At 37.0% G+C, this 13389-nt stretch overlaps 1 protein-coding gene across 1 annotated transcript; it reads right to left on the reverse strand.

Moving 5' to 3' along the window:
- Nucleotides 1–1311: 1311 nt before the first annotated feature.
- LOC104438996 (phosphatidylinositol 4-phosphate 5-kinase 9) lies at nucleotides 1312–8354 on the reverse strand. Its single transcript, XM_018874929.2, is given in 9 exon segments — nucleotides 1312–1850; nucleotides 2171–2333; nucleotides 2611–2768; nucleotides 4210–4397; nucleotides 4608–4718; nucleotides 5641–5806; nucleotides 6509–6676; nucleotides 7097–7919; nucleotides 7922–8354. Coding segments are annotated over 9 exon segments (2484 nt in total). The 3' UTR covers nucleotides 1312–1576.
- Between the last annotated feature and the right edge of the window lie 5035 nt (nucleotides 8355–13389).

Genomic DNA, 13389 nt, shown 5'->3' on the forward strand with positions numbered 1-13389 from the left:
AAGTCGTTAATATGGATCCGATCATTTTAAAAGGAAAGGCCGACGCTGGCAATTTTTATAATTTGTTTTTAAAAGTTTGTAAATTTTTATTCTTTTATTTTTTTTCCTTACTTTTCTTGCTATTTTTCTTCCAAGCCCAACAAGGGTTGTTGGCCAACTCTTGTGAGTCATAGGTGAAGGCTATGAAGCCCTTGCCTATGGTCAGCAAGCGTTGGTTGGCCTTCGCTTTTGACTGATGATCTTTGCCAAACTTTATAGAAAAAAAAGATTATAAAAATTTATTTATTTAGTATTATAAAAATTATTTATATTAGAGTCAATTGTTTTACGCAGTATTATTGGCAATCACTTATTTTCGGTTAAAATTGATTAGATGAATTTAATTGACAAAATATTAAAAAATTATGGTTGAGTTGATTTAATTACGATGGATATATGACTTGCCTTTTTTTGTAATTTTTTCATCTAGTGGAGCATTTATTGCAGTGCAAATCTCAGGAAATCCCCGAAGGGTGGGGAAAAGCTTCACGTCGCCATCACAAACCCCAAAAGGGGAGAGGCAGAAGTGAGTTGATGATGAGTGGCGCATCATTTTCACGGCGGGTCAGGCGTGGGGCTGGCGGGGAACCCACGACCCATTATTGTCCAGATAAAATTGCGCTGTACGATGTATGACGGGCGGTGGGAAGAATTCGTGTTTGAATTGCTCTTTTCCTTGTGCCTAGAACTTCTCAAAAGGAGGTGCTTTTCAAAACCTTCTGTGGAGAGCGACTTGCACTGAAAATGATGAGTCAGAACCCCGCTTAAAATCATATTTTCCAGAAACTAATCTCTCTGATTGACCGGAGAACTCTCATGCTGACCCTTTGAGAAGAGCCACTCAAAACTCTCCTCAGTGGATGCTCGAAGATGAGATGAGAGATCTTGGTATCTATACAACCGAAGGTCAGATCAGTGCTCAAATTGAAATAGGCGAAGCCGCCACGGGAAGGCCGAACAAGGCTTAAACGAATCGAAACCGAAATCTTTTTAATGCTTTGGTAACAGCAGACCGTCACTCTGACGAACCTTCATTAGACTGGCTCATTACCATATGGTAAACTTATCAGGAGATACATTCATATTGGATTTTTTCCCTTCTCTTGGGTGAAAGACAAGTTGTGATGGATTTTCCAGCTGAAAGCACAAAGTCACTGTGTGAAGGGAGACTACAAGCATAGAAAGCCCAATTACTCCGAGTTTGATGCGATCTCGCCACATAATTTTTCCTGTCCTTCTGTGACATGCCGAGCAAATAAATTTGACAGGGAAGAATGTAAATATGTCACTGATTTTTCTCCCAAAGGTGACGGTAGAAAAGAAGTCTCTGTCAGGTAAAGGGGAGGGAAAAAATTAATGACAAAGAAAGAAAAAGAACTCTGCTTGTGGCAGCCAAAATGGCCTTTTGGTTCCCAGTAGTTATAAACAGAAATTTCACAAAGAAGCTCGGGAATGTACCGGTGAACCTCACCACATTTACGGTCTATCATATCCAAGAGTACATCCGACAAGTCATGCTTGCATCCCCTCAACATGTCTAAGCAGTGGCATTCGGAGGGAAGACCTTCTTGATGAACTCAAGGAAGCGATGGGAGTAGAACCTTGGGTCCACCGCAGAGATGGACAAGGAATCGAACTGGAGGGACTTGTAAGCATGCTCAATCTTCTTGCTCATATTGTACTCCTGCAGTATATCGATGATTCCCAGGTAGAGGACAACATCATACGCTTCATGAAACATTTGCTTCTCCTCTTTTCCTGGAATTTGCTCTGCCCTTGCAGGCATGTTGACTCCGAGCTGAATTTGGAGTCTGCACAGAAATTAACATGGAATATTGTTCAACTATTGCACAGCAGCTGAAGAAGTACAAGAGAATCATGGCCTTCGTCAGATTCAACAAATTCAGGTCCAATCTCAACCATTGGGCTCCCATCATTCTTATCGAATTAACTCTCTAATCTCACATTAAAGACTTATTATTTTGCAGCTGCAAAAGTGTTGGATAAATAATCAAGCACCTCATGTGATGTAATGTCTATACCACTTGAAGCATTCCTAATCTAGTCTGACATCACGCGTTGATCCTTTGTAATCATTCAATCATTGACTCGAGGTACTCAGAAACCATACCTTGCTGTACCAGGAAGTAGGAGATCCACCTCCTCATCACCAGCAGCGGATGATGCCCGCAACCGGCTACCTCTAATATGAGGACCCACTACTATACTATCATCTTCTGTCCCACGAGGGACCAAAACCAGGCCTTGCGGGTACCTTTCATCCTCTAGAGTATCTGTCATTGGATCATGACAAAAGTAACATCAATAGACTAGTTTTTAATCCTTCACAAGGGTGAAAAGTGAGACTAGACATAATTTGAATTTAAGTGTATACAAAGGATGATAATCATGCACCAAAAATCTTGTGATTGTGTGTATGAATAAATTCCTTGCTGAGTCATCCGATACAAGGTAAGGCAAAGAAGACTTGCAGATGGTTTGAGAATATTTTATAAAAATAAAGGCAGCCTATAAGAGCCAAAAGCAGAGCGTCCGGCATATACCGCTTACCTTCCTCAGCAAGAATTCCCAACCCATCTGCTGTCATTCCTTGATTATAAGAGACGTTAGGACGTAGGTGCTGTGGAGCTCGATAATGTACACCTAACAAAAGGCTATAATCCATTATGTGCTGCGCTTCCAAGAATTTGGCATCAATCTCTATCTGCCTGCAGAAGACAGTGTTAAATGCTTAAGTTGATGGAATAGTGTCTTCAAAAGAGCTAGCCCATTCTGAAACCTAATACATCATCATACTGTTTATCATAATACTTTTTTTAGGTTATTTGAGCAATTAAAAAAGTTCAATCAGGTGGTTCTTTGCTTTAATCATGAGATTCAAAACTGTTTAAAGAGTAAAGACATTGATACAATTACCAAAAAAGAAAAAAAATTCTTTATTGAAAGGAACTGTCAAAATTAATGTACTTTAGAATGCTGACTTTTTAACATGATTCAAACAAAATATGGAAAAGATTTCAGTGGTTGAGAGAGAAAAACTTGTCCTACAAGTGCCAGATGCTCTGATGTAGCTATGCTGAATGGTACTCTCTCACAGGGAATTCGCCTAAAAGAACAAGGTATCAGAAGTTACACAATTTTTTTCTCATAGGAAGACTCAGAAGACGTCAAATGTTTTGAATTAACTTTCAAATATTGTCTGACCAGGCGCTACCTGATGGAGAAGTTGATAGTCAAAATCAGAGAAACAGGCTTACAAAACGAGCACAGCAGACATGAGGATGCACCAGACACTCTTTGAAATACTCAAAGGACTGTTTATATGAATTGCAAATGCACTTTTAGGAAAAGGAGGTCACATGTTTTGAATCTAATGTAAAGAGTGAGTTATTTGAAGGTTCTTCCATGTAAGAACTGGAAAACAGTAGAGAGATGCCCTGGTCCTTAAGAGTGAGTAGACTGAAGAAGAAGGAATATATCAAGGAATTAGGGCCGCTAAACTAATTAAGGCATCGGTTAAAGTAATACATTGCTTTGATATTACAGAAATCTAAAAAGAGCCTCATTTTGAAGAAAGCTTTGTTGAACTTAGCTGATCTGAGAAAGGATGCCTGGATTTAGTTAAGTTGAAATACTATTCACTTTTTCCCTTTGCTAGTGTGTGTGTGTGTGAGAGAGAGAGAGAGAGAGAGAGAGAGAGAGAGAGATCTTTCATCCTTTAGTTTCTCTACAGGAAGATATGTCAATTCTGATGTTGGGTCAGAGTCTTAATGTGAATTACTAGATCTACTGTTACCTATTTAAAATGAAGAGACATTCCAAAATACAGCCTGTGTTTTTTAACCTAATGACAATCAGAGTGTAATACCATCTGTAGTGAATTGTTAATAACTAGAATCCCATGCTCCAACAGAAAATCTGAACATATGAGGCAATTATATGGAAATCAAAGTAGAAAATCTACATCATGTATTAACTTTAAACATTTAATTTTGACAACTCATCATATACTCTAGCCAATTGCACCAGAATAAATCAAATATTTATAATGTCGATATCTCTTTATCTAGTCAATAACCTAGCATTGTGAAAACAAGTGACAAAAAGAACGATTACAATAGCATGATTAAAGTGCACTTCATCACTTACTGCATTAAAGCCTCCTGCCAAGAAGGTTGCAAGTAGAAACAGTAATTTAGGTCCAAATCTTTAAGTATTGTGTTTTCATCTATTTCAACTTTATCTGCAGAACGCCCAAGCGAAGACCCTTTCAGATCAAATCTTCGATGGATCCTCAACTCTGTGCAGAACATGTTTCCCATCACTACAAAGCGAAACTGCACAAAGAATGAGCTAGATGATTCTAATTATGTTAAGAAAAATTAGAGTTCATACCCGCCACACATTACACAAAAGATTTTTGTCCTATTTATCACGTAAAGAGCATTCTTTGACATATGATGCTTGTAGAAAAAGTTATATGTAGAATAATTAAGACGAGCAGAGATGCAGAGATAGTCATAGTTAAGTTGCATATTGATGCTTACCTTTTGACCGCTTGATGGCTTAATCCTATGAAGACCAAAGAATTTTGTAATAAGCGTATTATCATATGTCTGCACGTGATGATAGTAGTTTGGAAGCATTCTCAACAGAACCTGCAAATCACACAAAACTTCAACAACAAAGAGAGTTCAAAGCATACAAGTTTTATACAGTAAAAAGGTTGTAGTTGAGAAAAACAATGACAGAAAGATAAAGGATGGAGAGCAGAGAAGGATCACTGGTATGAAAGACTGTACAATTGCAAGTTCGAGCAGTTGATGCTTATCTTTTAGCACATTCCTATTAAGTAAAAAAAACTTCTCTTGACAGTGCGCTTGAATTAATAGGCACTCAAAGCCCAGGTGAAATGTGTGAACACTGAAATTACTAGAGAGGACTTCTCAGGCATGGTGTCAGCAGTAGACTTCTTTTTTCCCTACATTCTCAGGACAAAACAAAAGCAGTCTTTTGCAGCAGATGGACAAAATACCTCCATTGTCTCAACGAAAAGTAATCTTGTGGTTGAACTACAAATTGATTATATCTGGTAGACATTCCACACAGCATTTATATGTGACATTAGGTGCTTACGCCAATTACATAGACCAGACAAGACAAAACAAAATTGCAAACAAGGAATAGAAAGTATGAAAAGAAGCTAATATGTGAATTTTTAGTTCATAAGATGTCAATCTGCATCCCTATTTTCAGCTAAAATTACGAGGAGAACACATGGATCCCAGGACAAAGAATTTTTTCCATGTAAATTATAATTTAGGTGCTTTCTCACAGGCTACTTGTAATTAGAGCTCTGCTATAAATGGTAAAGAGGACAGACCCTAAAAATATCATTGTTGGTAGATCAAAGGTCAACACCTAAAACCGTGATATAGGGGAAAATATCTCATAAAGAATATACTAATCTAAGTAGTACAGATCTAGAGAAAACTCTTTCCAAGAAGGAAATCAAACTTCTGATTCAGAACCAACCAAACTTATCACTAAGAAAAATCAATCCAAGTAAAGATGGCAAACCTTCACTTCGGATTTCCGAAGGGTCTTAATCATAAACCGGTCGTCTTGAGACAAGAAAAAAACACTACCGCTCTTGCCAGGTGAAGAAAGCTCCCTCAAGGCATCATTTCCACAAATGGAGATCATATAATCAGCAGCGTCAATTTTGAACATCTCTCTCAAATTCCTATTAACAATTTGACAGAAAAATTTGATTACTAGACAGATAAATTGTAGTTAGCAAGCTGAAGCTATAGGTATGTCAAAAAAAAAAAAAAAATATATATATATATATATATATATATATATATATATATATATAAAATATATATATAACTTGAAAACCACTGTCTCTTGCATAACACGTTAATGAGATTGAAAAAGCTATGCTAAAGGCACATTATTAACTATAAATAAGAACTAAGAGGTAAATTACATGTTCCTGATAAGTTTGACAAGTCCTATACTGCAATAACATCCAGCAAAGGGCACAAGAAAGACAACCGAGCATCCAGGACAGAAATTGCACTCTTCAGTGAATAAGCACACAAGGTGGAAAATAAATTCATTTATGCTTGAAAAAATAGTCTGCTCTGCAATCCTCAACAAAATTAATCCGATTCAAAATCTACAATTCGACAAGGAGTTTTGTTTGAGTAGGCCCTGCACTTAAGTCCTTGCATAATGAAAGAGAAAAACAAAATTGAATTAATAACGTGGCAGGCAACATGTATAAGTATTAATTGGACTTGACTTTACAGCATGCTTAAATCAAGCAGTCAAACATTGCATGCTTCTTCACATGGAGGATACACATCGATTAAGAGGTAAAGTCCATAAATGACTTCAAACTATATCTTGGACAAAGTAAAATAGTCAAATAATTAACCTGAAAACCATAGGACAATAGTCCTTCCACTTGAAATCTTCAGACTGGTGAGGTGGTGTCAGTTGGGAGCCTTCTCTAGGAAAGTTCATCCAAAAGCTTGCCCTTGGACCAAAATCAGATGCTCGAACTTCCCGTTTCTGTATTGGCGTGATTTTCCCCACAGTGTACCTGAAGGATAGAGCTACCATTTAGCATTGATGTTTTCGGTGAAATTAACCTATTGAAAGTTTGCATGAGATTACATTACAGCCATGTATCAGCCATAGTAAACTAATGCAATATTTTAGGTACCACATAAAGCAAATTTGAGTCACATCACTATTACTTCTTTTTTCTTCTGTCGTGACACCATCCAAGTGGACCATCTATATAGGTGCACACTCTGTAGTCTTCATCTCGCTCAATAAATTTTTTCACTTTATGTTATGCTGTTCAATCTTCAGGCAAAGGACTAGGAAATATAAGTGATCAAGTTAAAAAAGTGAAATGATGAGTTTTTGTCGTATAGAGACATACACCAGAAGTTTTTAGTACACGAGATTGAGGAAGTTTCTTGCAGCTTATTAATCTTAGTGACTTCAAGTGTACCTGATACCAAGCTGCAGACTGAGCATCAGATCATAGCTCCTATGGCCCTTAAAGATTGCTTCTCCTAGCATTATAGCCTCTTTGGCAAACTTCTTTTGCCGCCGTCTTGCTCTCCTAGATGAAGGCGAGAACTTGTTATCCAACACAACCTCGCTGATCAAAACACCTTGCATATACTCCCTTTCCAATATAGGGATGTCTGCCTCAGCCTCTTCGCCTCCATCTAAGAAAGATTCAGATGACCCCAATGAGGAATCATGTCCGATTACTTTTTCGATTGATACCTCGAGACTCCAGCGCCTTTGTAGGGAAACATTACTCCCTCGAGACTGTTCCAGATTAAGGAGATTACCCTTGGACATTTTGTCGGAGGACGAATGTCGATGGACCCCCCAGTCCCCACCGACTTTCATGTGCCCCATGTCCACAGATGAAGCATGATGGATATGTGAGTGATTCGGCTTCTTCATATCCGGAAGCAACCCTCTTTTCCTCATGGCATTTAGGTAAAGTTCCTGAACAGGTGGAAACCGACTTCCTTTAGGATAGAAAGATCCTTTCCCATCCTTCAAGCCTCGTGTCCATGTCCCGACATAGCAACCGCCGTCATTCCAAGTGTAAACTCCAAATCCATGCATCATGCCATTCAACCAGCTTCCTTCAAACAAATTGCCATTTACCCATGTAAGAGTTCCCTTACCAGACATCTTGCCACCTTTCATGTTCCCAAAATATACATTCCCATTAGCCCAAGAATATTTACCAGGCCCTTCGGCCATTCCCTGGATCCAAGAGCCCTCAAATACATCTCCATTGGGAAAATTTGGTATCCCAACCCGTGTTTCAAATTTAACCTCCACCGTCCCTTATATGTCAACTTTTCAATGCCAATATATGTCCCTTCCCCGTGTATATATCCGCCAGAGAACTCCCCTTCATAAACAGTTCCAGAAGGCCAGCTGATCTTTCCATTCCCATGCCTCATCCCACGTCTCCAGTCACCCTCATAGATGCACCCATCCGACCAGACATATGTCCCAAAGCCCTCAGGTGCATTGCCAAGCAATGACCCGGAATAGGATTCCCCATTAGGAAGCGAGAGATTCCCAACTGTGAATCTGGCAGACTCTGTTTCGCCATTAAATGACATGGATAGGCATTGATTGTCATTGAATAAAGTTGTATCAAGAGATCTTGTTCTGTCTGTGGAAGAAAGTGCCCCTTCAGCATTAGCAGCAGTGACCACAGGTCCTGACATGCATAATGCCGAAGAGCTAAAGATTCCTCACAAGGAACTTAGGAACCAGGAGGTTCTCATAAACCAGACAGCCAAATCAGGAGATATGACAAAGATCCAGTGATTCCCTCAAATCCTCGTCCTTCAATATAGCTGATGAAGACAGAAGAGAATACATTACACAGTCGGCTGATAAATTTTGAGAGCACAAAGATGGATTTATGAAACGATAATAGTAGTAGCAATGGATCTATACATACACTCTACGGCAAAACTCTGGTTTCATATTTTTAGGTCAAGACTGGCTCTAATATCCCAAAACCCAAATGCTAGATGCAGCAAGCAAGCGAATACAATATTGCAGGTAGTGTTGATATATGCACATCCTCTCCAAATTCCGGAAATCAACATCTAATGCTGAATTAGATAGATTATACAAGATTAGTCAAAGGACAAAAAGCAAACGGACAGCAGAACTCAGAAAGAACTCCATAACCAGACTAACAAATTTTTTAATATGAACTGCATCTACTCTAAACCCTTCACCATACATTTTCCATTTTCCAGGCATTTAACAGCAAAACTATAGGCACAAAACTAAAATGTGCTTTATTCCTACCGATTGAATTTACATTTGAAAAAGGAAAAGGAAAAGAAAAGCTCTGCTACTGGACTGGCATACAGCTGATTCATGGATCTGAAGATGAACTCTTTCTCCTTCGGCCATGAATCCAATTGTAGCTGGCACAACGAGGAGCTCAAACCAAGACACTTAGCTATTGATTAAAGCAATTAAAAGAGAAAGGCAATCAGTTGCCTTTGGCCTTGCCAATTTCTCAAGTGTCAAACTTGCCTTTTGACTTCCCAAGGAACCGAGAATCTCGCCCTTCTCAGCTCATCTTCGCCAATTTCCAAAGCAACTCAAAAGTCAAAATCGGATGATAGCAAGGAAAGAACCTGAAACAAACCGCATTAAACCCATTTGGAACAGCAGCAAAAAGAAAAAAAGAAGCTTAAAAACCCAACAAAAATCTGAAATTCATTCCTGAATGCATCAGACATGGTACAGAAAACTAAAGCAAGCCATGATAAGCTCATACAAGAAGAACAACATGGACAGGAAGAGAGAGTACCCAACTCCAGAGAGAGAAAGAGAGAGAAGAGTAGTTGTGGGGTAGTTACAGAGCAGAAGAGGTAAGAGGGAGCCAGAGGGTTCTGTGCTTGTCACAATTTGGAAGCTTCTGATGTGGAAAACTATTCCCCTATTGAGGATGACTGCAATGGGTCAGAATCTCCACGCTCATCTAAAAGGCTTCCCTGAGGCCAGAGATAGATCGAGCTTTCCTTATAAATTTCAAAAGATATGACTTTTTTTTTGTACTTTGACAGTAACGGATTGCTCAAATTGAAATAAAATAATTAGATGGGTGTTCTGCCCTGTATTTCCAAGATGAGGAGCAGAGGCAGAAATATTAAAGTAAAATGCCTTTTTGTATTTCTTTTTTGTCCCTGTCTTCCCACTGTTTGTGTGGGATCCTTTCCCAAAACCGACAAGACTGCTAAACCCATGTTGGGTCAACCCTCTCTTTCCCAAATGGAGCGTTCGGATAACTTCCTACTTTTATTTTTATTTTTTACTAACTAAGAATTTTGTCGGCACAAAAGCATTTAAATTTTCGATATAAAGTACCCTAAACTTTTATAATCTGTAGGCGTTAATGCATAACGTAAGTTCACATATAATTTCCTTACAATTTTTAAAATTTGGATTAAATTGTGAATTTTTACTAATTGAAAGCTAAGTTCGTTTTTTTTTTCTTTTTTATGTTGAGGATCCGGTCTAGCTCACCGGCCTAACTCACCTTTGAGAGCACAGCATCGGTGCTAAAGTGCTACATTTGCTTGATTTTGTCTTATCATATGTTTCTTTGAAGTTGCCAAGGAAATTATTTTCCAACACTCATTTGGTGTGATTTTTACTTTTATATTATATTTATCTTTTCGAAATTGGTGATGCATGTACTTTGACTTATTCTAAATTTTTCCTTATGGACTTTCATAATATAATCGAATTTACATATTGATTTACAAATATATATTTTTTTCAGATGTAAATAATATTTTGTATTTTAACACCTACTAAGTTATATTTTTTGCTTTGGGAAAGCAAACCGGCTCTTTCCTTATGTCTTTATAAAAAATTATGTTTTTAATTGACATATATTTAAAGGTTTTTCTTTCTAGGTTCTGTATTGGTTTTAACGGCCTTCAATCTTAGGCTCTGTCTTATTTATCTCCCCAAGATGTGGTCGCAAATAGAATTCAAGAAGCTGTTTTGCATTTTAATACTTAATACAAAAATTACAATAAGAGGTACATCGATTTGATGAAACATTGTTCTTTGAGGAATGGCTCGATTAGAAGGAAAAGAGTTTATTGCCCTATTTAAATATTCCCTTTTTCTTTTTATCAATTCCATTGCTGTATCGATCAAACAAAAAATTTCTTGCTTGATCATTACCAAATATGGCCAACTAATAAATTTCTAGGAGCTGCCTTGCCTTGCCTCATAAAATGGAATGCAAGAAAGGTTTATATTGTAGCCCTTCTTTTGGTCTCATTTTCACCGATTGGATCTATAAATATAGCAAACATCTTACTTGAATTTTGATTCTACATGAACTCTATCTATCATAACCGTTGATTTTATGAATGTTACATGAATTTTTGAGTAAATCTCATTTAGGCCCTAGTTTTTTTTTTTTTTATCGAAACATATAAGTATTATTTATGCATTCGTCAAAGTACATCCAGATACTATTGCATCAGCAGCAACAAGATCCTGCAAAATGTAAGGAGTAAAGATGTTCCAATTATGAGCTAGGTCAAGTCTACCATGTTGGATCCCGTAGAAATCAAACAATTTTGATTGTATCGGATCGAGAATTTCCCACAAACACGTGGTTTGCCCAATGGCGGCTTTTGTGACCGTGACGGCTAAACTATTAATTGCCTAAGGTTCCGCAAAACGTTAAAAATAAAAAGGGCCAGTCATTATCTTTTGGGAGATCAAGACAATGACAACATTTCTGTGGCAGTACTATCCACCACGTCATTTCTTCTAATATTCAATTCATCATATGTTTTGGGTGAAAATAAAACAAAAACAAAAAGCTTTTTTTTTTTTTTTTTTTGGTCGAAAACAAAAAGCTTCAGAGGTCCATATATCATACTGAGGAGCGCTTTTTTCTTTTCTTTTTTTGAGAAATTATGAAAAACCCCCAAATTTTAGGAATGATGCGCCTTTGGCACACATTTTCGATCTGAACTTTTATTTTGTTATGGTTGTTGACACTCCGGTTAATTTTTCCATGTGCAATGAACATTACTTATTTAAGGAGTAAAAAGTATAACTTCATCTCATTTTTCTGAAGAAAACAAAAGTTGCAGAAGATTGGAGAAAACTAAAGTTACTAAAATACTAATAATAGAAAATAAATAAATCAATAATAATATGTATTTTGTTAGAGTCTCATAAATGTAACAACTTTAATAGAACTTAATAAGATATTTTGGGAAAAAGAATAAGCACAACTAAATAAAGGAAGAAAATAGCCTCGATAATAAAAAGATCAAATAACGAAAATTGGCTATTGATTATATATATATATATATGGTAAAATCATGTAAAATTGATTAATCAATGAATATAAAAACTTGTAAAAGGAGAAAAGGTCCTCAACTCATTAAAGCAAATGATTAACCGAAATCATTGCCGTTGCTGGTGAAGAATGCCATCTTGCGCATTTCGACTTGAAGCAAAAGTCGATGGATGCTAGTACATAAGTGCCGAGATTGACAATCCAATCAAAAAAGTGTTGATAAGTTAATAATGATATGTTTGATGTATAACTTATTTACTTTTAACTATTTAAGTGAGGATAAATTCAATTGATATGTTAATTAGCTCTAGTTTACACTCTTTTTTGAGAATGTCTCCGGATCCAGATGTAGCTCATCTCTTTTTTAGTATAGAGTATGGGTGAACAAGATGGACCGACTAGACCGACTCGGCCGATTTGGTTCGATTCTCTAAAGTACTAGTAGGGTTCTCAGTTCTTAAAAGTAAAACTAGTGTCTGGATGATTCAGTTCATTATTTTAAAGGATAATTAGATTAAACCAAACTAGACTGTATCTATATATATACACATATATGTGTATATATATGTATAGGAAGAGAGTAGTGCGAATGATCTCATGGATTTGCTCCAATTAGAGCTTAAATCTGTTGCTCTCTTTCTTTATATTCGTATTTTCTTGTTATTCCTACCTTGTGGACCGACCTCTTCCATTATCTTCCAAAGAGAATATCCCTCTCTATAAGCTCTTTCCTTGGCAATCACATTCCCTTGCCAATCTGTTGCCAAAACAAAATGGAGACAATCTCCTTTGCTTCCCTCTTCTATCACTACCGCATTTGTTGCCCCTTTTTACATAGTCTGAAGGATTTAATTCCTTCAATTATGCTTTCCAAAATTTGCGGGAGAAAAGCATGTAATATTTGTCTAATTGATTGGTTGGACCTCTTTTTTTTTTTTTTTTTGCTAGAGAAAGGTCAAAATCTATCGCCCTCTTTATTTTTTTTTTTTAAAATTTCATCTTCATGTTAAATAAGCGATCGGTTCCATTGAACCGAACTAGACTTTTGATCCGGTTCGGTCCCCAATTCCCAATTTTGGGAATGAGTCCTCTTGGTCCGGTTCCTGATTTCTTAGTGGAATCAAATCGGAAAGGGAACTAATCATCATAGTGTAGAGATTGGTTTATGCCATGTATGCCTACTGAAAATATGTAGATTCCACACCTTCTCATCGAACATCTCAGTTTTTATTTTTTCTCTTGGAGATGTGCCCGAATTAAAATAAACTAAAACGAGAAAACTAGTTTAAAATCTAAAATCAATCATAAAGATCGGACACAGCCGCAGACCAAAAGTATCAATTGCCTATGACCCTTTTTCTTTTTCGATTGTTAATTGCATATGGTGTTTTAAT

This window comes from Eucalyptus grandis, chromosome 1, assembly GCF_016545825.1.
Source record: "Eucalyptus grandis isolate ANBG69807.140 chromosome 1, ASM1654582v1, whole genome shotgun sequence".
In the NCBI taxonomy this organism is placed as follows: domain Eukaryota; kingdom Viridiplantae; phylum Streptophyta; class Magnoliopsida; order Myrtales; family Myrtaceae; genus Eucalyptus; species Eucalyptus grandis.